The 22,097-nt window shown below is 38.8% G+C and overlaps 2 protein-coding genes across 5 annotated transcripts in view; one reads left to right on the top strand and one right to left on the bottom strand.

The window, feature by feature from the left end:
• The first annotated feature begins 6 nt into the window (after positions 1-6).
• Positions 7-5,846, top strand: LOC112561775 (U6 small nuclear RNA (adenine-(43)-N(6))-methyltransferase-like). Its single transcript, XM_025234492.1, has 7 exons — positions 7-620; positions 1,408-1,548; positions 1,828-2,083; positions 2,895-2,964; positions 3,320-3,409; positions 3,971-4,111; positions 4,820-5,846. Exons 1-7 carry the CDS (start codon positions 299-301, stop codon positions 5,666-5,668), a joined length of 1,869 nt encoding a protein of 622 aa, XP_025090277.1. The 5' UTR covers positions 7-298; the 3' UTR covers positions 5,669-5,846.
• A 579-nt stretch (positions 5,847-6,425) lies between these two features.
• The window catches only part of LOC112561768 (probable E3 ubiquitin-protein ligase HECTD4), a 67,425-nt gene continuing 51,753 nt past the window's right edge, over positions 6,426-22,097 (bottom strand). For 2 of the 4 annotated variants that reach the window (XM_025234463.1, XM_025234462.1), the window contains exons 56-66: positions 20,277-20,358; positions 19,816-19,955; positions 18,357-18,547; positions 16,383-16,649; positions 15,618-15,773; positions 14,722-14,894; positions 14,151-14,303; positions 12,983-13,101; positions 12,441-12,636; positions 9,677-9,896; positions 6,426-9,509 (exon numbers count right to left, since the gene is read on the bottom strand). In XM_025234463.1, the coding sequence (XP_025090248.1) occupies positions 9,373-9,509; positions 9,677-9,896; positions 12,441-12,636; positions 12,983-13,101; positions 14,151-14,303; positions 14,722-14,894; positions 15,618-15,773; positions 16,383-16,649; positions 18,357-18,547; positions 19,816-19,955; positions 20,277-20,358 (1,834 nt within the window). In that variant the 3' untranslated portion in view covers positions 6,426-9,372. Of the gene's footprint in view, positions 9,510-9,676; positions 9,897-12,440; positions 12,637-12,982; positions 13,102-14,150; positions 14,304-14,721; positions 14,895-15,617; positions 15,774-16,382; positions 16,650-18,356; positions 18,548-19,815; positions 19,956-20,261; positions 20,359-22,097 lie in introns of all 4 variants that reach the window. The other 2 variants (XM_025234461.1, XM_025234460.1) reach the window with 1 other exon arrangement.

Genomic DNA, 22,097 nt, shown 5'->3' on the forward strand with positions numbered 1-22,097 from the left:
AGATCCAAGATGTCAGCCTCCTGAAAACGAAATGAGACCGTAACGATGCGTTTTATGAAGTCCAAAATTTGGCAAATTTGCTTCATGTAAATCATCACACACATGACTTGTTCATACAAACGTTTAAATGCAGACAATCTGAGAACGGATAATATTTTGGGGGGGATTTGAGTGACTATAACTACTTAAGAAAGTTGTTTCTTCTTTTTTCCTCACAAAACTGAGAACCTGTACTCGGAAGACACTGAGAAATAACGTTCTGGTGTTTTATGTTATTGTGACACAAACTTGTTCAATTATGTCATTAAATAAATTTATGCATCCGAGAAATCGCTACAAGTTCGTTAAACCAAATTTTGAGGCCTTGTCTGTAGTTTATCCCGAGTTTAAGAACTATGTGTCTGAAGGGCCTAAACCGGGGAAGCTCGTCTATGACTTTAAAAATCCTGATGCTATTAGAGTTTTTACAACTTGCCTGCTGAAAGAGGATTTTAGTTACGACATAGAGATTCCCCCTGACCGTCTTGTACCAACTCTTCCCCTGCGATTGAACTACGTTTTGTGGATTGAAGATATCATTAGTGACTGGGGAAAACAAACCTTGTCTGGAATCGATATTGGTAATAACCAATATTACAACAAATTATCTCAGTAATGTTACTTCCACTGATTAGTATTGGTACCAAAACAATATAATGTCATATTAATCAGTGAGGTATGATATAATAATATGATTCTGGTCTTATTTCAATGATGTCGTGCAATCAAGATGGGTAGTTTTTATTTGATGATGTTTTTGACCATAGTTTAACTTACATTTAAAGACACTGTAGCTGCTGTAATCTCACAGGTCAGCTATTTATACCAAGGGAGACAGAATAGTTTAGTGCATTTAGGGCTGAGTGGGGAATTTTTAGATTCATGTGCCTCACCTTAAATGGTAAGATGTTGACAAAAATGAGCTTTTTGAAAAGGTTAACTTATAAAATAGTTTGTTCAATCTGCCTGCATAGTTGATATTTTTCTCACTTGTCAGGACTACATGAAATCTTATTAACAAAGCAAGGCAACAATGCTGTGCACATAGCAAATAGCTATTGAGTGTAGAATTGTTCTATGCATATTTTTCTGGGTACTGGAAGTGAGTGCAGGAGTGCATGCAAAAACTGAAGAACTTTGAAATGCATACACCTGTGCACACTTCTGCAAAATATAGTTTTTAAAAAAATGTCATTTTTAAAAGCAGCATAGTTTTGTCTGTTGATGGCAGCTAAATGAAATGACTGTACAACCTGAGACAACTATATCTTTTATAATAAGTAATTGTACAAGGTCTTTCCAGTCTCTATTAATGTGGCTTTGATCATATTGATTCACATGCTAAATACAAACTTTTATTCTTTGAAGGAACTGGGGGATGCTGCATATACCCACTGTTAGCCATATCCAGGAATAATGTTCACTTCCTAGCTACAGAAAGTGATGATGTCAATTTTAACTATGCTGAGAGAAATATTGCAGCAAATAACCTTTCTGAAAAAGTAACAGGTACAATTTCTAATGTTTAAGACATTTTAGCAAATGATCTAATAGTTTAGATTCCAAAGAAATATGAAAAGCCACATAATCCTTGACTTTGTATTTTGCATGATTTTTTTATAGTAGGGAATATAGTGATTTTGATGTTTGTTGGTATGCATGCATATGTAAACACATTGAGTTCAGACCATGTATATAAGGATGTGTTACCTTTCTCAACATCATAATGCAGTGTGTCTTATGTAAGACTCATGTGGTTGGTAATTCTTATGGGATTTTTTTCTGTAGTGGTTAAAGTTGACAGCAGTGTGATCCTTGAAGGCATCATTGGAAGCAGCGACAAGAAGTATGACTTCTGTATGTGCAACCCTCCTTTCTTTGTTGACCATTTTGAGGCCCAGGGACTGATATCGCGAACATCTCACAGACCAGAGCCCCAAACCATCTCTACTGCTAGTCCTCAGGAAGGCATAGCAGAGGGAGGGGAAGTGGGCTTTGTAAAAAGAATGATCGAGGAATCGATCTTTCTGGGAGACAAAGTCAGGTAGATGTTTTGTCTTTTTCAGTGTCTTTATGTATTTTGTTGTCCCATGGACTTTATCTTTGCTAGCAGACAAATTCTTTGTTAACTTCTAGAGCAAGGCTAAAGCACAGATTTGCTTCTGGTTTAACTATCAACATCAAGCAAAGTTAACACCTGTCACAATACAGTTAAGGTCAGTTGTCCTGGGTTCAGCTGTCATCTTAGGCACACCGTTCTTTCTATGCATATGGCATCTGTCTACAGGGGTCGTTGTCTTGCCATGATATAGCTTTAGTTGCTGGCTTGGCGTAAAACACCAATTAATTTTCCCCCTCTTCCTCTAAATAAGAAGAACAGACAATGCAAACTCTCGTATTGACAGATATAAAAAAGTTCAAACTTTATGGTCTATTGCATTTTCATTTTAATGGCTTTAAGTTGTGGAAAATGGAGGTCAAGGAGTGTTGCCATAAAAGCAAGAAATAGAAAGTAACTAATTTATTACCAGTCTGTTGTTGACTTTAAGAATTTTATTGTGGTTCTGGATGTTCACCAAAACCTGACAGCCTACAATTTCACAAGAGACTTAGAATTGGTCTCAGCAAACAGGCAGTCCAGAGATAAATTTCTGTGGTTGATCTGTAAAAATTTGACACACTTGGAGGGGAGATAATCAGGATTATGGGAGGTTGGTCTTCTTGCTATTAAGTTCTCTTTTGGAGAAGATTATTCTTATTTATCCTGTTACCAAGATTAGTAAAATAAGTCATGTTTGTAAACTAATTTTAAAATCCTAATTTTTATTTTTTTTATTTAAAAAAATAATTTCCAGAGTGTACACCACCATGCTTGGCAAGAAAGCTAGTCTAAGTCCACTGAAGGATATCCTGCACCAATACAAGGTAGAAATGGCAAGAAAGGAGGCAGTGTAGGAAGTTAAAAACATTTTTGAAGAGAGTGGGTAAAAAGAAAATGTGCACTGTCATGGAACAGGAAGAGTCATGGACTGTCATGGAATGAGTAGCTAAACAGTTTGAATATTTGTTTTAATTTTTTTAATGCATATTTCTTAAAGAATTATGTTTTCCAACCTAAAGCAATAAGGGTTTTGTCAGTTTTGTTAGAACTGTAGAGACAAGTGTGTGTGATTAGTTTTGCTAGTCAAAGCCTGGTTGCAGCTATCCATGATATGGCTTTTGCTGCTTATACAGCGTTAACACCAACCAACCGAAGCTGCAGATCACTTGTTACTTTCAGGTTCCCAACATTGCAACAACACACTTCTGCCAAGGGAAGACAATGCGTTGGGGTCTAGCATGGACGTTTGATAAAACTGTCAGTTTTCCAGTAAGTAAAACAAGTATTTTGAAAACTTTTATAAAAATCATGTTCTTCATAAAAAAAAAAATTTAGCCTCAAAGCTACAGATTTCCTCGAGAAGGATTGAGCAGTCTTTCAGAAATTGCATTGTCTAAACATTGTTTGACATGGAAGATATGAAATTAATGGGTAATTGGATTAAATATAAGACATCTGAGAGCAAGAGATGTTTTTGCTGTGACAGTCTCTCTCTCGATATATATATATTTGCATTTGGAGACTTCTTTTAATTGTAATCGAATTTGAATCTAGGGTTTAGAAATATGGATTTTATAATTTTAGGCTTTTCTCATTTTCTTTTTGAGCTTTTATAATTTCTCAGTTCCAGAATCTATTACCTTGTGCCCCTAGCAATTATTCTGTATGTGTATTGAAGAGCTATTTGAACCTGCCTTGATGGTAGGAAGGTGCTATAAACATCATTGTTATTATTATTATAGGCTTATAGCATGGTATCAGCACCCTTTGTACTGCAGTATTAGTGCATTATAAGAGCTACATTATAACTAATTTATTTGTTTTTCCCAGAAATCAGAGTTTGAAAAAAATAAGACAGACGCCAAAAAATCAAAATCACTCGTGCATGTCCTTCCAACACAGATGGGAGAACGACGAGAGCATGTTTCTAGCCTGGTATCTTTCTTAAAGCAAGTCTTTGCCGACTTGCAGGTGAGTTTCCGCAGCAGAATTCCACTTTCATTGCAGCTAGCAACAGCAAATAACTCCCACACATGGGACTTTGTTGACTTTTCCTTATTACCTTACTATTGCTGTCAAACTTTTTTATAACTTGTGTATTTGCATCACAATTTTTGACAGGCTTTAAGTACTTGATTTGTTTTTCAAAGAGTGTTTGTGGATTATGTGCAGATGGGGCAGCGCAAATGTAAATATTAGGCACGCAGTCAAGCTGTAGTAAGAATGACATAATATGGCTGCCATATTTTGTGTAATGGTGTTATAACATTTACTTGTCAAACCTCAGCTTTATAGCAGATTGTTATAAGTCAGTGGTTCTCAAAGTGTGGTCCGCGGGCATAAGTCAGGTGTCCGCGGCTGACAGTCATCATATGTCAGCAAAGTGATGTTTAAAGTGGTGCATTCATCGTATTAACATTTTAATTACAAATAAGGAGGTAGTAGTTTTATGTCAACTTATTACTATGCTACTGTCACAGAAGGACATTTAGTTTTTAATTGTACTGAAACAAATGCGGCAATTTAAATTTGAAATTCATAGTACAGAGTGATTTTTAGGCCTTAGTGGTCCGCCATATTTTGTACTTAAGTAAAGTGGTCCGCGGTCCGAAATACTTTGAGAACCACTGTTATAAGTCATGTATGAGCAGTGTAGGATATCTATTTATTTACTACTAGATCCACTGCCGGGAAGGAAAAAGCAACAAATACTTCTCCAATATGACCATCACAGCTGCCAACAACACCTGGATCCACTCAAGACGTAAGCGTCGACATCTAATGAGACAAGCAGCAGCCTCAATACAAATGGTTTCTGAAAATGTAGCAAGCACCAGTGAAGACATGATCACACAAGCTGGTACTGTTGCTGTAGAAATCTCCACTTCTGGGACAGACAATGGAACCAAGTGCAGCACACATGATGAGGGTGCAAGGTCATGCAAGCATGGGCAGAAGAGCGAGTCAGAAATGAAAGAACTTGATAAGAAAGAAGTCGATAGAAAAGTGGCTTCAGATTCAGCAACCATCAGAGAAGAGGAAGGAATGTTGTGTGGGCAAATGGATGAACAAAAGGTAGACCCACCTGGCATCAATGCAACAAATACTGAGCAGGTACGCAAAAGAAAAGATACAGAAAGCAAGAACCGGAGTTCTAATGGTCATGTTGAAACAGTATCCGCGAAACGGCAAAAGATAAATAATTCTGAAGATGAAGAAGCATTTTCTTTAAATGCTCAAATAAAAGATTACTCTGTGGATGCAGCAAACAGTATTAGTGACAACGTAACTTCACCACTCAAAGAGACGAAAAATGAAATTCCTGTAGAAAAAAGTGAAGCAGAGATAACAAGTGAGGATAGTCGACCACCATCACAATATGTACTTAAGTGTCATGCTACAGTCAGGGTTCAAGATGGAGATCTGGCCCTGGAGTTGACATGGCTCCATGGGACTGATACTCAACTCCTGCACCAGTTGATGCAACATCTCAAAAATCGTTTGTCTACTCGAGCAACTACAACATGAAAGTTTGAGACTGTGCCAGGTCTGTTGACTGGAGTTATATAACACAGAAGTCACTTCAAAGCAAAGCATGACAGCATGATCACATCTGAGCAGCAAGGACCAGTCCACCAGAACCCACAGCCACATAAATCATCAGGACCAGTTATCTATACCTCAATACATTCTTTGGTAAAACACATGGGAGGTTTTTTTGTGTGACTGCTTATGCCAGGCATCCCTACTGATTGTGCATGTAGTGGTCAGCTTTACTTTGCATTTCCAGTCCAAATAGTCCATAGCACACTTCACCTTTTCCAGACTACAATTTCACGTGACAGCCCATAATTTTACAGAAATTTGCCCAAGTAAATCTCCAGGCACTGAAGTAGTCCATCAGTCCTTTTTTTAATTATGAAAATACATGTATTCTTTATGATGTCACTTAAAGCTCATGGTAAAGGTAGAATAACACTGATATACAGCCTGTACCTTTATCATGTGACTATACCATCATTTACTTAGGAGTGGGCTGTTAACAAATTTATTTCTAGAAGGGAATAAACTATTACTACTACAGAAAAGTTATTACAGTAAGCATCTCTCATTAAGCTAACCTGTTATATTATGCCTAACATATGTCTTACATAAATGTTACATTCTTGGCAATGTTCCTGTTCAGTGGCTGTGTAGTTCTATAGCCTGCACATCTTTAAAAAATAAGACGAACAGTCTGAGCACTGCCTTGAAGCTGTCAGCATTCAATCAGTCCAACTCAATGCAAGGAAATAACTTTATTCAAACCAACGATAATTTGCAGGCTAGCAACACAGGCAGTCAACTTAGATGTACTTCAAATTGTTCCTGCAGCACGTAAAAACAGAAGTCTATCTATATCACAAAAATACAGGAGCTAGTAATAAAGAACTGCATGTCAAATGATGCAGGTAGCAGCAGACTGCCTGTCTGATTCTATACCAGCTCTCTGTACTGGGATAAGACCTTCACAAGTAGGGTTTTTTTTTTGTTTGTTTGTTTTTTTATATCACAAGGTGCTTTTTTTCATCCCAAGACACCTGCTAGATGCTATCAACACAACACAGTATTGACTAAAATAACAGTATTAAATACAACACAAAACCTTCAACAGCAGAGATGTTAATTAGCTAGCATTCTGAGTAGAAGGGAAAAACATCAAACATAGCAACACACGAAACACCAATGATATGCAAAAAAAATCAAAATTATTGGCACATTACACAGCCTCATGGGGAAATAAAAATCTCACGTGCCAGAACCACCCACCTAACTAACAACTGAAAATTTTCACAAACAACTGATATATAAAGCAGCACCAGTCAGGATAAATGACAAGATGTGGTACTTTTATTATTTCTTGAAGGCCTGGCATATTTGATATAACTATATCTTGTCATACATCTGATGCTAGTGCAGATATTTCTGGTTATTATGTAGGACACAAGACAAACCTTGTGGGGAAAACATTCTGTGAACAAATATCTTTTCTTTGTGTGTTCTACCTTATTGAAGATTTGCTGAGGTTCATAAACATCTCACTAATACAGTCCACACATTCCACACATTTAGCATTTGCCAAGGTTCATAAATATTTCACAAATGCAGTCCACACATTCCAGACATTTCTACAGACACTGACAGATGACGTGCAATTTAACAGACCACAAGTGCAAGTATTGAACATGTTGAAGTGCTCTGAATGCAAGACAAGTAAAGATGCTGGAATAAAGACAAGTATGCTGAACAATGTTGGCAGACTGAGTAGATAAAAATATTTCTTATTGCTATAACTCACACATTGAGATGACTAGTTGGTAGCAAAAAAATGCTTCTTGTGCTGACTGCTCTGGAGCACAGGCATTACACTGAGAGAACACACTGTTAAGGCCTGTGCCTCTTCTGCTGTGTTCTACCCCACATTCAGTCCAGAGTCTGTATTCACACTTTTCCTACAGTCAACTTGCTTTCATGAGACTTTTAAAGGTACTGTGTTTTCTGTTAGACTATGGCTTATGAGACTGCAACAACAAAAATCACTTGTCACACCAAGAATGATTCAACTGGCGCAAGAAAGATTTCAGTGTAGCACTACAGTAACAAAAAACATTCTAAGATACCTTGTCGATGTGACACCAATAACATAGAAGATGGAGCATTTAGAGAATAAGCTGGCAAATCTAAAAAAAATGAACCTATAATCAGGAACACAGCTGAACGAATCATGAGTCCAAACAATTAGTGCTTTGGTGTGATGCAGCAGTTTTGCAATGATTCCAACAGAAAGTGAACATAACCTGTAGGCTTGGATACAGCAACCATGAATAAGCAAACATTTCTGATCTCATTTTCACCATGGCTTACAGCTAGGCAATTTTAAATGTTGCCAAGAAATTATGGCTTTTCTCCCGGCATCGTAATTTACAGGCTTTGTCATCATTCATTTGTCAAAATGAAAAAAAGTAATGGAAAAAAAACAGTGTGGACCCACTGGTGCAAACTTGTTCCTTTTGTCACACACAAACAACAACAAAAATAAATGAAGAACATTTCAGAATTTACCTTAAGAAATTTGGAACAAGGTCTTAAAATAGACCAGGGTTCAATTTAAACCAATAAAAATAGAGATGTTCAAAAGAAGGCAGGTAATTGCAGAGGAAGTGTGTATGGTTATCAGCTTTAATGCTGTAGGCAGCTTCAAGTGGACTGTTCCAGTCAACAAGTCAATATCTGGGGCAAAGGTGAATGAGCACCTGAATATATACAAACTTTTCTGATGGCTGCAAAATAATCACAAGCAGGCGCCCCAGTACAAAAGGCAGCCTAAAAAAAAGCACACATACAGCACATACACTTGAAAACATAAAACTGCTTCACTGAAATAACAGCTAAATCAACCTAACAGTGGAGGCCAAAAATGTCCACTTGAAGCATGCTCAACACTGAAGACACTGATAAAAATTGATGAGTTACACGAGACAGCTCAAAGCGTCTGGTGTAGTACTGACTGGCTCTGCCAGTGTTTTCACTCTGTAATAAATAGGTCATTCATAATATCACCATTTACAGGTCATTCTGGAATCATACATGGTCCCACCAAAGCAAACTTGCAATCTCAGTGAGCCTTGTAGGAAAGCCCAATGGCTGTCACACACGGAACGGTCTGTGCATTTTCTCTGTATCACAATGGACTCTCATGAAACCAAGCCCTGAACACTGTTTTAATTATTGAAAAAAAAAAACAACAACAGACAAACACACACTTAAGTCCAAAAGTCTTGACCTGCTTTCTGGTCTTTAGACATGACACATGGCAATGGCAGAAAGATTTTTGTTCACGAAGCAGAGAACAAGGTGACAAAAATGACTGCTTTTCTTCCAAATTTTGTTTTCAACCTTTAAATGTACAGACCTGTATGTACCTATGTCCTAGAATTAGATATGTAAAAAAATGGACAGCTCCGCTTATGAGTTGTTTATCATTTGGTGTTGGCTAGTGATGGGCACAATGCTGGTACAGCAATTCCTTCCTTCATTAAATAAAAGCAGCCAGCAATACTGCAGCATCAGACCAAAGAAAGTGAAATACCAATGTAAACAAAGTGAACAATACTGGAAATATCCAAAGTGGGTTGTTTTACTAGATCTTGTAAACGATCTATCTTCAAAGGTTCGTCATTTTAATGTCCGCATCAACCACTAAGGGGATCTTCACGGCAGCTGATGGCATAGCGCAGACGTTGACTCATAATCTCAAAAGAAGAGTACTGTGGTAGTTTTATCATGAACATGCAGGTCTCCACTCGAATGTAGCGTGCATCCGGGGCACCTGAAAACACAAACATGCATATGAAGTATGTGTAATAGTGAGAGAAAGACAATCTGATCAGGTCTTAATTATCCCAAAGAGCACAAATCAAACAGAAATCTCATGCTGAGGAACAGGGCAACAATGGGATTCTGTAAGTATGCAGATCATTAGAGATCTCATTTTACCTGCACCATCAGGTGGGGCGATCTTCATGGGATATGGGGGCACATGCGTAGCTTCATGTCCACCTTCCCGGCATGGGCATGTCTGGGGTATGCGCTCTTGGTTGCAGGCGAACTTTATGAAGCGAGAAAGCTCCTCTTGACTAAAACTCTCCAGTGCAGCCCAGAAATACTCAACATGAGTGTCAGTTTCCATGAGACCCACTTGATACATGGTGTGGGCCTGCAGACAAAGGACCATATGTAAGCTTCATACAGGACTCTTCCACAAACTTCTACTATCAGTGTGGACATCATTTACCTCCAGTGACAGATGCAAACTGTCACAGTCTGTGTAACAGCCACTGTAATGCAACAAAGGACAAAGCAAGTCAAAAGACAAGTTGGATGTAAATGAAAGAAATGGACATCCTAAATCCTATGCACACACAATGTCAACCTGCAAAATGATGGTTTACTCACAGCTGTGAGGCGGTTCAAGTAGGCCCCTATGTGACACTGTTGAATGACATTGATGAATCATTGGGGGGTGAGAGCTGTCAGTTTCCAAAAGGGGTGTGTGTGTGTGTTGGGGGGGTGAGGTCAGGATTATGAAAACACTAGCATCCTGTACTTGGAGATGATCTAGTACACATTTTAAACCAGAGCACAGTGATGAAACACTGAGTTAACTGAAGAAAACTGATGTGACAGAGGATAACGTTAAAAATTAACATAGAGTTTCATGTGGCTACTGCATACTTTGATATGGCAAACATTGTGGAAGAAATTGTTGGACCAACAATCATGGTAAGCAAAAAATAAAAGAATGACATTGCAAGATTCAATAAATCTACTGTAGTGCCACTTGTGTTGAGACTGGTTGTACAGGCAGTAGAACTGTTACAGACCCTCGCACACAAGTGAAGCCAGTTCTCCACAGGAACCCTGATTTCTGAAAGCTGTGACAGCAAGGACAAGTTTACTTACGTGATACCTGTAAGATGTGACAGCTGCCCCACAGCGGGTAGGAGGAATTGTTGTTTTAGGCTGAGAGGGGTGGGGGGAGAATTGATGTTTTACACTGAAACAACAACTAAGGCTATACCACGGCAAGGCAGCAACTAAGGGTATATAATAAATATATAAAGATCATGGCAAGGCAGCCAGTCCTGTAAACAGATGCCACATGCAGAGAAAGAACAGCATGTCTACGACAAGAGCTGAACCCAGGACAGCCAACCTTCACTGTAATGGTCTTCTTATTCCTTTCCACATCCTGTGGAGCATATGGCCGCAACTACACAATGCCATCAGATCCAGTTCTGAGCATTCCTTCCCAGTTGGGACCAAGTCCTGCCAGCTGCCTCTGCCTCTCTGAGGACCGATCTCCTCCATGTCTGTCTGGGTCTCCCAACCCTGCGCCATCCCTGTGGGTTCCAGCCTTGCAGAGCTCGTAGAATTGTTGGCCGGCTTTCACAGGGTGTAACCAATCCAGCCCCACTTCCGCTTCTTGATGTCACAGCTGGCAGGTTTTTGGTTGGCTCTCTCCCATAGATCTCTTTTGGAGATCTTCTCAGGCCATCTCATGTTGAGGATGTCGCGCAGACATCTGTTGACGAAAATCTGTATGTTGTTGGTGATGGTGTTTATCACATGCCATGTCTCAGATCCATATAGAAGGACTTTACGTTTGTGTTAAAGATGCGGATCTTGGTGTGTAGAGATAAGGCCTTGGAGATACAGATAGGTCGCATGGTGTGGAATAAAAGCCTCATCTGCACCTACATCTTTGCCGACTATGCTTCCATGTAACGGTGACAGCCAGGAGAAGTCTGCTTATGTAGTACCTGTAAGCTGTGACAGCCAGTACAAGTCTGCTTAGGTCTTCAACAAGTCTACTTTCGGTGTATGCATAAGCTAAAATACAACCAGGACAATGGCATGCTTAAACAAGAAGTGACTGACTGCTCCAGTGATAAGTGCAATCATCACTTGTGCAGGTCAGTCAGTACTGGGTGTAGAGAACAGGATTTACTCAGAGAGTTTATGATGATCTTCCTGGCCTGCGGTACCATGAGAGGCACAAACTCCATTAAAGGTGTTTCAGAGAAAACATCGGAAGGTGGGTCATGAAGATGTGAGACTCTTGGTCCTGCTGTTGGTTTTACTCCAGAAGTTATTGCAGAACATATCAGGAAGCTGTTCTAGAGAAAAGGTAGTCAAAGTGAAGGCACTTTTGTGCTTACCTGTCATGGACCAGTCTGTATCATTGTGTTTTTCTTGGTATTTTAACCCCTTCAACATATCTAGGCTCTGATACATAGGGAGAATGAGTGTGAGAATGTTTAAGGGGGGTAGGACTAAAAAGGTTAAGTGCAAGCGGATAATCTGTTGAACCTCGCTCATAAATAAATTTTTGGCAGGAACCAGGTAGGAATGCCGAAGGAGAAACACGCACCTATGTGACGGAATCTACAGCTCACCTAGCTGAGATTGATGTATCATAGCATAGTAGCATTGACTGATGCTTAATGCGGTGCAGTACTGACCCCTTTGGATTAACGATGGCAACTGAAAAATAACGTGTTGGCAGCCTCAGACAATTGTTTTGTTTTTGCTGTTGAAAGAATGCGTAACTGTCAGGTGCAAGCATGTTGGTTGGACCATTTGTGCCAACAATCAACAACAAATCCCTGCTTGATGAATAGGTGTAAAGGCATAAAAACAAGTGTACGTCTAGAAACAACAAAGTTACAGCCAAGCATTAAAAAAAAAAAATAGTTACCTTCAGGAAATTAAGGTCTACAACCGGCACACCACTGGTCCTAAGCTCCATATCCAAGGGTGTAAACAGACAAAGAAGTTGCCGTGGTAATACTGTACTCATGCCAACAGTGACAGCCATGATTCGTGATGAGTTTGTCAGCTCTCGCATTCTAAGTCGTCGAATGCCATCTACATACTGGTGCCTGTTACTCAGACTAGATGAGAAGATAATATTACTTAATTCTTCATGTTTCTTCAAATACGGCTACTTTAAAACTATTTAATGCTACTATTCCTGTTCTGAGATGTTAAGCTAAGGTGTGCCTAATAGTTTTCTAATCTACAAAGTTTTGTACTACATAATTTACATTTCTGATGGTGATTTCATCTGCAGAAAAATAAAATAAAATGAGTGTTTAACAGTTTTTCTGTGTATTCACTGTGAAATTTGTCCCTGCCCCATTAAAAAATATCACAATTAAAGGCCATTAAGTGCATGCTGAGCATGTAGGAGCGGTAGCAACATAGCTATGAAATGAGAAAGGCATCACAGCAACTGACCTAACAGCAACATGCTGACCTCCTGTTACAAGCTCCACATCTCGTCCATCTAGAGAGGCATACACAAATCGAGGGAAGACATCCCCACATAGGGCCTGTAACTCACTCTCTGTTTCCACCTGTTTGTAATTAAATTGGGAGGTATATTTTATTCGTAATCTTTTATGCATTTATGTATGAGCAAAAAAGAAACAACATTAACATGCAAAGTTCTCAACAGAAAACCAAACCCCAAACCCAAACATACAGGTCATGCATTATCCCTGCTTGATGAATAGTTTCAAATTTTCAGCAAATTTTCTTCACACATACACAGAGAGTTTAGTAGTTTAGTTTATTTCTTGTCACTCCTCAAGGAGCATAGGGTCAAAACAACATACAGAGAGAGAGTTAATTAAAAAGTTCATTTTCCAGACGTAATTCTTCGAATACAGAATAATTTGATAAAACCTCTAAGGCATGTGAATACCAGTAAACAGCAATGAATCAAGATCTAATTCCTGAACCAAGATGATGTGTTGCTGATCTGCTAGAACAGATTTCTCAAGGATAATACAGCCAGTTTCCTTTGGAATCTTGAAACACTACACTGAATCATGATTCAAGAATTGTTTTTGTCAAATACTATTTGTTGTTTCTGTGTCCATCTCTTTGTGCACACCTACATCAGACTGCATTTCAGTGTGCATTTGTGCAATACAACAATGTCAAGATTTATCAGCCAGCAATCAATGTTTTGTTTTTTTTTTGGTATCAAGATATGAAAAAATGTGGCTATTCATGCAGATACTTGTTAAAGGTCATGATAAGAAGATATAATTCTGAGACAGACTGACAACAATGCATAATGTTCAAAGCCTTTGTCACATGTTACAAACACATCCAAGACCTACCAGCTGGTGCTGTGTCGATGACCTACCTGTGGTTGTGGAACAGTTTCAGAATCATTGGTAATATCTTAGTTCTGACTAAATAGTGCAGCTAGTTTATACTGATTAAACATTTGTAACCATAAGACTGAACACACATTTTGTTAAAGCTGCTGCTTAAACTGTTTACCAACATGCAGAATTGCTCTCTACATACTCTCGTTCAGAGCTCAACTCCTATGGCTCTATGAAAAGCCAGTTTCTTTTATTCTGCTCCCGATACTTTACTGGGTACAAACCATTTCGATTCTCTTCATATATGAGTAAGTTAGTGGGTCTGCCTCGTAGAGGTCACTACTAGCATCTGGGGCCAGGCCAACCAGTGTCCGCCATGCGACAGTCAGGAGGTCCAAGCCCAGTGGAATGTCTGCTCTGATGGTGATTCCAAGGAGCTGGCATTGAAAGACAGAATGCTAGAACTGTGACTAGTGATATCTAAATTAAGAACGTTTTTAAGCATTAGCTCGTTATATCCTTAGTGCAGGAAACCCATTGATCCAATGATGCAGTAGGAGGTTATTTATTTTAAAGTTGGCATCACTTGGTTCTGTAGACCATGAATCAGACATTTAAAAATCAGAGGGTTTCCTGGTGTTTCTAAATGCACAAGTGACTAGGCTACTTAGATCTAGTTGTGAAAATTAAGTAACTCATTTTATCCATAAATGCCTCAGGTCATGTGATTCTAGAGAGTTTAAAAAAAAAGACAGCTTTAATTTAACTTTGCTTACAGTTCAAACCCTAAAATATTGAGGAACAATTTTTCTTCAATTCCTCCTGATTATTTACCATCCACACAAGCATACCAACCTGGCCTAAGAAAATAAGCAAGTTTTCTTCTGAGAATGTCATGTTTCCAGGCTTAAAGAGTGACTTGCCCTTGCTGCTTCCACTAGAAGCGCTAGGTGCAGGAAGCAGCAGCCCGAGTGAAGAGCTCTGGATCTCTTTGGCAACTTGCCAGAGAAACTGGCGAAAGGACCCACCTAAAATATAGCAGAATTATTCACATTTAGCACTTCAGGCCCAATTTTAACAACCAGTTTTAAGTGGTTGCTGTACCAAGAATTTCCGTAGGCCGCACAGTATAAAACTGTTTTAGAACATCACAGTCTGAGCTTATATGGTGAAGATAGATAGCTATTATTCATTTTTCTTCTTCAAGTATTCAACGTATGCAACTGAACATCATGTTTTTGAAGGGTTTTTTGCTTTTGTTTACATAGATGTAAGGTATCCAGCTGAATGGCTGCACTTTTTTCTTGCAACCATTGGGGGTAGGGTGGCATAAAACTGAATGCATCATGACCTATATTCATGACACAACATCTCTGTTTCATACAGTTGCCATCATTCATTTGAATTTAGTATGAGAAAACAAAAAAACTGTATCTCTTAAAAAATCACTTAACTTAAATGTTAAAAAAAGCTCTTTAAAATGATGTGTTACAAATAGTTGTCTTTATTGTTTGTTACTAAGTATAAATATTGAAACACTGTACATTGTGCTACCACTACCATTTGAAATGTTCAATCGCATCAATATACTGAACAGCCTGTCTCCCTGTCATGCTGGCACCATTCTGATTGCACACAATGTTGTGTTACTGTCACTAGCAGGTGTGGGTAGTGTTCCTCTCATAATATTTTCACGACAGGCATTACAAGCATTTAGAAAGAAGAAACTATTTCAATTTCCTAATCCTTACTTGTGCCATGCACCTCTTCGCCTGTCATGCGGACATTGAAGGCATAAGTGGGATCGCCTCCGCTGGCCAGGCGGACGCAAAACTGGCGAGAGCTGATGGTGGACAGCTGGCGGTATGCCTGACACATGATGGTGCTTTCTGACCCACGTCGGTCCACTTATGCAAAGACATGTACAGTCAGATGTTTAATAATGGTCCTAAACAATGAGGTATGAATCAATACAAAATCATACTATCATTAAATAGTATCGACCATTCAGTCATTTATCAACCATAAGGTCTGCCCTTAATTCATGTTGTACAATATACAACCTGATCATTCAACCAAGATATAATTTAATCATTTGTTGTATAAAAACATGAGTATTTATATTTATGAGCAGGCGATCAAGTCACTTGGACAATGCAGAACCTGAGCATTTATTCAAGATGCTATCTTACACTGTAGTTAAGATTAAAAGGAAGGCAGGAGAGAAGAGACATCAATTTCTTTGTTTTACTTTATACTTTTACATGTGATGAATCATTTAATGTAGAATGATGTCTTCTTAAAAATGGTCGTGTTGCAAAAAGCTGCTCATGACCATGTTTACTGTAGGTGTATGAATACAATTTGCTTGTATGACAACCATGTTTATCTTTTAACCAACCATTACTTAATCTTCTGACATCACATAAAGAACTCAGCTAAGAACAGGATAAACAACATCTGTTGCCTCTGCAAAACGAAAAAAAAACAAAAATCAAAAAAAGGGCCTTCCTCACCTCCTATGTTCTCCAGTGGATCCAGTGTGATCTCTGGAGCCGCCTGATCAGGCTTTCGCTTTGCTGTTGCATTGAGGATTCGGTTGAGGAAGCCACACTTGGAGTCGTAATACAAAATGCCCCGAAGCTTGCTGATTAAAGCTGCAGTGCTGCGGCTGAATGTGACAGCAGGGCGAAGATCAACCATTGGCAAAAAAAAGCTTTGCAGACTATTGTTGAGACTCTGTAGGACAGCAAACCTCAGTCGAATGCTCTCAGGTGGTTGGTCTGTTTGATGAATGAGGAGTTAATACGGAGTAGTATAAGACACTCCTAAGATCAATAAATGATGCTCATATACAGAGAGTGTTGATATATTAGAACTATGTTTCATATGTGCAGTCAGCACTGATATATTTGAACAATGCTTGAGGTGTGCATTGGGCATTGGTATGTTGAAACAATGCTTCATGAGCACAGTGTGTATTGATATGTTGGAACAATGCTTTAAAACATAGAGTGATAGAGTGATGTCCCCTGGCCTAACTGGTTGAGCGGGGCAGAGCTCTCAGTATTTGTTGTTGTCTCTGATGACCTGTTCTGGGTTTCGTGCCTAGTATTTGACACATTCTTTTTTGTCTCACTTGTCTGCGGGTTTTTTGCTTCCAACTACAGCCTTCTGCTGTCCCATCGAAAGCCAGCCTCTTTGTATTGGTCTCTTCGCCCCATTTGTCGCATGATTTTGTCGACTAGCAATATCTACAGTCATATTTTCTCCACTTCCATCACGCCAAATTTGACAATTTCTCATCTCCAAACTGATTTGCTACATTTTAGATTCTGGATCAACATGTGTCAGCAGTGTGGACTGAAACCTTCTGATGTCTTGTGAACTGCTGTGCATGGCCTTTGTGTCGAGGCGACGCCTCTTCTAGCAATCTATGTGTGCACACTGGACATGGGTAGTCATATGTCTGCTTGTCTTTGTCACTGTGTGGACAAGCATTCGTGCATGCTCTCGGCATCTGGAGTTGCTCGGACTGTGAATGTGTCTAATGACATTCGTCGAATGGTTTAGATCACAGATGTAGACTCCACCTCATCACAACTCTCTTACTGTTCTCCTTTAGAAGTTGTGTTCACACTGGTGTGCAGTTTTTTCTTTTTTACCTTGTATTTTTGTCAGTTGCAATATCTCTGTATAACTAATTGTTAATAAGTCTTTGTTTGAACGCAGGTTTTTTGTGTCCATCTGTTTTAAAGTATTTTGCTTTGTAAAGCTCATCGAGTCATCACTGCAGTTGAAAATTGCGCTATATAAATCTGCTTTAATAAATAATAAATAAAATAATAAAGAGTAATAAAATAATGCTCAATGTGCACAATGGGCATCAATATGTTGGAACAATGATGCATACATTGGTCACTGATATGTTGGAACAATGCTTTAAGTGTACATAAGTCATAGGGGATTAATAGTTTAGAACAATGCTTGATGTATACATTGGATATTGATATTTTAGAACAATACATGACATGCAAACTAACAATTAACATATTGGAACAATACTTTAAGTGTTCATTGTGCATTGATATTTCAGAACAATGCTTTATGTGTGCAGTGGGCATTGGTATGGTGGAACAATGCCTTTTGTGCATATTTGCTGCGTACTTGGCTGTAAGGAAGAAGAACAGATTGATTTGAGCAGATAACTTTAAGTGACAAGAATGCTGTCAGTGGCGTGTTGCATAGGCGTAGCGAATTGAGTGAAGCTAGCCAATTGAACCAAAGCATAGCACAGCGCACCCCTACTAACTAGCGAAGCTAGCCCCTAGCCTAGCAAAACTAGCAGCCTTGGGAGGTCCTACGCTTTCCGGCCAGCTCTGCATTGCACAGGACCGCTAGTTTTGCTAAACGCTAGATTCGCTAGGCTAGCTTCACTCGATTCGCTACGTGCTATGCAACATGCCACAGGTCAAAAGAAGGGAGCTTACTGTGTAGCGAGGCACAGCCCTGACTTGCCAAATGAGCATCAGTCAACAGCAGCTCATGAGGGTGGAGGCGTGCAGACGCTATGCGCAGACCACGACACAGTTCATTGATGATGGAAACAAGGGCAGTGTCCATCTCCAGATTCCACAGACGCATCATACTCTGGGCTTGACTTATATCCAGGTAAGCACACCTGTTAAATTATGCAAATGAAAAAATTTAAATGCTAAAGTTTGTACTGTTTTTCCCTGTTTGTTAACCTACATGTGAAAGGATAATTACAAATGCTTATGTATCATGATTTTATTCAAGCATCTTGAGAGTCTAAATAAAAGAGGAAAGTACATATCCACCAGGTCAGAAAGATGAGAACTAGAAAAGCAAGGTACATGATGATTAAAAAAAAAAAAATTGGAAGAACGCTGAAATATATAAATCCTCTTTTTCTGCCATTAAAGGTACACTCAAGGCTTGTGATAAGGCTGTGGCGACGGTCAAATGTTTCCAAACTATATTTAGTTACAATGACAGAGCACGAGAGCAATACAGGAGAAATAAAGGATTCGTTTCTCACTTAACTACCACTTATTAGCACTATTTCGGTTGCTGATCTTTATAAAAATTGAAAAAATCCAGTGAAATCGACTGTTGTGTCCTCTCGCCGAGAAACCACGATAGCTTCCCGAGATGGTCAAGCAGACGAGTCTGGGTGTGACGTCAGTCAGAGGCGTACAGGAAGTGTCTGTGGTCATTGCAAAGATTTGATATCATCGGTGGTGTCTTGTGAGTTTATTTAGGTTTTAAAGTGAACTGTTCAAAGCACAGTTTTAAAAATTATAGAAAACAGTCTGTTTCACTTGGTAAGCAGTCTTGATCATAGGTCATAAGGTCACACGACAGAGAACGAGACTTCGTCTAAGTAAACAAAAGAATCCAATGTCATTTCTCTTCTTAAACACAACATGCTACAAAACCTTCAACTTTTCCCATATGAACAGACGTGACAATAGAGAAGATTCAAGTGGATCCTACTCTTTACATGATTCTAAGCAGTTTTATTTTGCCTTTAGAATCCCTTTAAGTTTCTTTTTTATGATTTTAAAAAAAGATAGCAGTAAGAGTTGTTGAGGAGTGAAAAGTTGGAAACCCTTTAATCACACAGTCTTTGTGAGGGTACTTTTCATCTTTCCTTACTCACTTTTTTACCTTTTCCTAACCTCAAGAGAATCAGGTAGCCACTCCACACCTGAGTCAACAGCAGGACAAACAAGTTGCACCACATGGGCATAGAACCATCTAACATGCCTCATTTCTCTCAAAGAACCATCTAACATGCTTCATTTCTACCATCCAACATGTCTCATTTCTACCAACATGCCTCATTTCTCTCATTACCAAGCTAGCCATTTCCCTTTTTATAAGACTTTTTTTTAAGACACTTAGTTCATCCAACAACCTGACCTCTTCAGGTGGATGTCAAAGCCGGCTGAAAACAGTGCTCGCCACACTGCTCGTGCATCTTGCTTGACCAAGTCCATTGCACACTGCAGGAAGCCATCTAACGTCAGGAAACGACTTTCTGACTTCCCACCTGACTGACTCTGTTACATACATCACACACACAAACCTGATTATCAAGTTCATTTTCTTTCCACTGCCCAAATCAAAGCAATGAGAACAAGCAGACAGTATGCTTAAATTCATTTTCTCGATAATTGACATAAATTGACATAATACACATAATCAATCATATACACATTTATATACATGCATTTAATAATAATAATAACACGACGAATTTATATAATACCATATTCCTGTTTTATGGACTGGCTCGTGGCACTTTACCACACAAAAAAAAGTAATTTACATAATGACATAAACAAATGTCTCTTAAAAAAAAAAACCTTCATTTCTTTTACTGGCATCTCAACAGAGGCTTCATCTTTCGCTGCATTGTCCCACTGCTCCTTTGCTTTAGGTTTTCTATCCTTTGTTGCAGACCTGTTTATAAACAACAGTAAACAGTCAATAAAGCACTACAGATTTTAAAAATAACACCAACTACTCCCTCTTGTTATTTTGTTGAGAACTCGAACTGTTGCTATCATCATCAGGTTAGTAAGGTGTATACACTATTCTACTACTCATCTTTATTGGAACATCAAAACACCCTTCAAAGCACTGACAATTTTTCAAGATCACTTTTGTAACACTAAGCATGTCTTATACAGCGTAAAAGTAAAAATCTGCGTAGGCTAACAGCCCATTCAATCCATGAAAATACCCAACTCACTTTTCACAAAAAGGACGTGTTTTCAGGTCAACATATTTGTCTTAAATAAATGTATAAATAAGCAAATAAATAATTTTCATCCCCCAGCTTTCAGAATCAATGTTCCATCTGAGGTTTTCAATAGTAACTAAAAATATGCCATCTTTATGTCAAGTAAATTCTCAACCCCCCCCCCCCCCCAAAAAAAAAAACCACAACAGCAGGCTCTTTAGTAAAGCAACACAATGAAATAAACACCGACAATTTTCAACAGGATCTTATATATGACATGCAAACAAAACAACCAATGGGCCTTTGTCAGCCTCTATTACTGTGTGCTGATTGTACATAACATTTTGCTAACAGCCTCCTTCCCAGCACATGGACAAGAAACATAAAGCATTTTTCTACTTGCATCAATCAAATAACATGCAGCACTTATGGGTCTGAGTGAAAATCTGGTCAGCGGGTATAACTAGATTTATCAGTCAAATAATGTAAAGCACTTATGGGGCTGAATGAAAATTGGGATGGGATTCAAGACAGCAGATACCTATACTTGATAACTCCCAAGCTGTTGTTTTAGCCATGGTTAAACTCCCCAACCCCTACAGAGTTCCTCCCACAAGCTCCTACGTCTCTCCCTCTCTCCTCAAAAGATCTTTTCTCATCCCTCATAAGACCCTCTCTGCCTCCCCCTATCCTCGCTAGATCACTCCCCTCACAAGATCTACACTGTATAAATATGGTAGGGCTTTGGGAAAATCAAGATGTAGCCAATGTCAAACACTTCCGAAGAGAATTCAAGTTACGTTTGATGGGTTGATTTATCAAGAATGATGTAACAAAGTGATTTCTATCCCAAGGTTCTTTCCCTATAAGTTACTCAAATCTTCCCTAATACATAGCAGCTTTCTTGGAGAACTTAAACATATTGGTATGAGAGATGCCCTGGTAAGATTTAGGCTAGGTGTTTCAGGTTTGTACAGTCATAAGCTCCGCTTTCACTATGCTGAAAATCAAAATATAAACTAAAATACACTTTCTATTTGTCTGTCCTATGTATGCTGATTTATGATTCCCACAAAATATTATAAAAGACCTCTATTCAGATTCCAACATAATGTCAGACACTAGAACAAATATTTCTAACCCTTTAGCTGCATTTGTCTACAAAGCATTAGGCCAGAGAAATAGGTCCCTAAAATAGCGTATTTCTCCGTGTGTTCTCTTAGTACTTGTGTTTACTGTAAATTTACCACAAGTAACTTGCTATATAATCTACAATTGTAAAAATGCAGTATGACTTTCCCTGTTGCATGCTATACAGTTTATGTGTATTGACCTTGATATTGTATGCTCCCCTTGAAATGGGGCCTATTCAATAAAGTGATTCAGTTCAATTCTCACAAGATCCTGTCTCCCTCTCTCCCCACAAAATCCTGCCTCTCCCCTCTTCTTTCTCTCT

Source organism: Pomacea canaliculata, linkage group LG4, assembly GCF_003073045.1.
Source record: "Pomacea canaliculata isolate SZHN2017 linkage group LG4, ASM307304v1, whole genome shotgun sequence".
Taxonomy (NCBI): domain Eukaryota; kingdom Metazoa; phylum Mollusca; class Gastropoda; order Architaenioglossa; family Ampullariidae; genus Pomacea; species Pomacea canaliculata.

Bases quoted from the DNA above. Each gene is read 5' to 3' on its own strand.
- LOC112561775 (XM_025234492.1), top strand. From the start codon at position 299: ATGTCATTAAATAAATTTATGCATCCGAGAAATCGCTACAAGTTCGTT. The intron at 1,549-1,827 runs GTACAATTTCTA...TTTTTTCTGTAG, and splicing joins CCTTTCTGAAAAAGTAACAG to TGGTTAAAGTTGACAGCAGT. The intron at 2,084-2,894 runs GTAGATGTTTTG...AATAATTTCCAG, and splicing joins TTTCTGGGAGACAAAGTCAG to AGTGTACACCACCATGCTTG.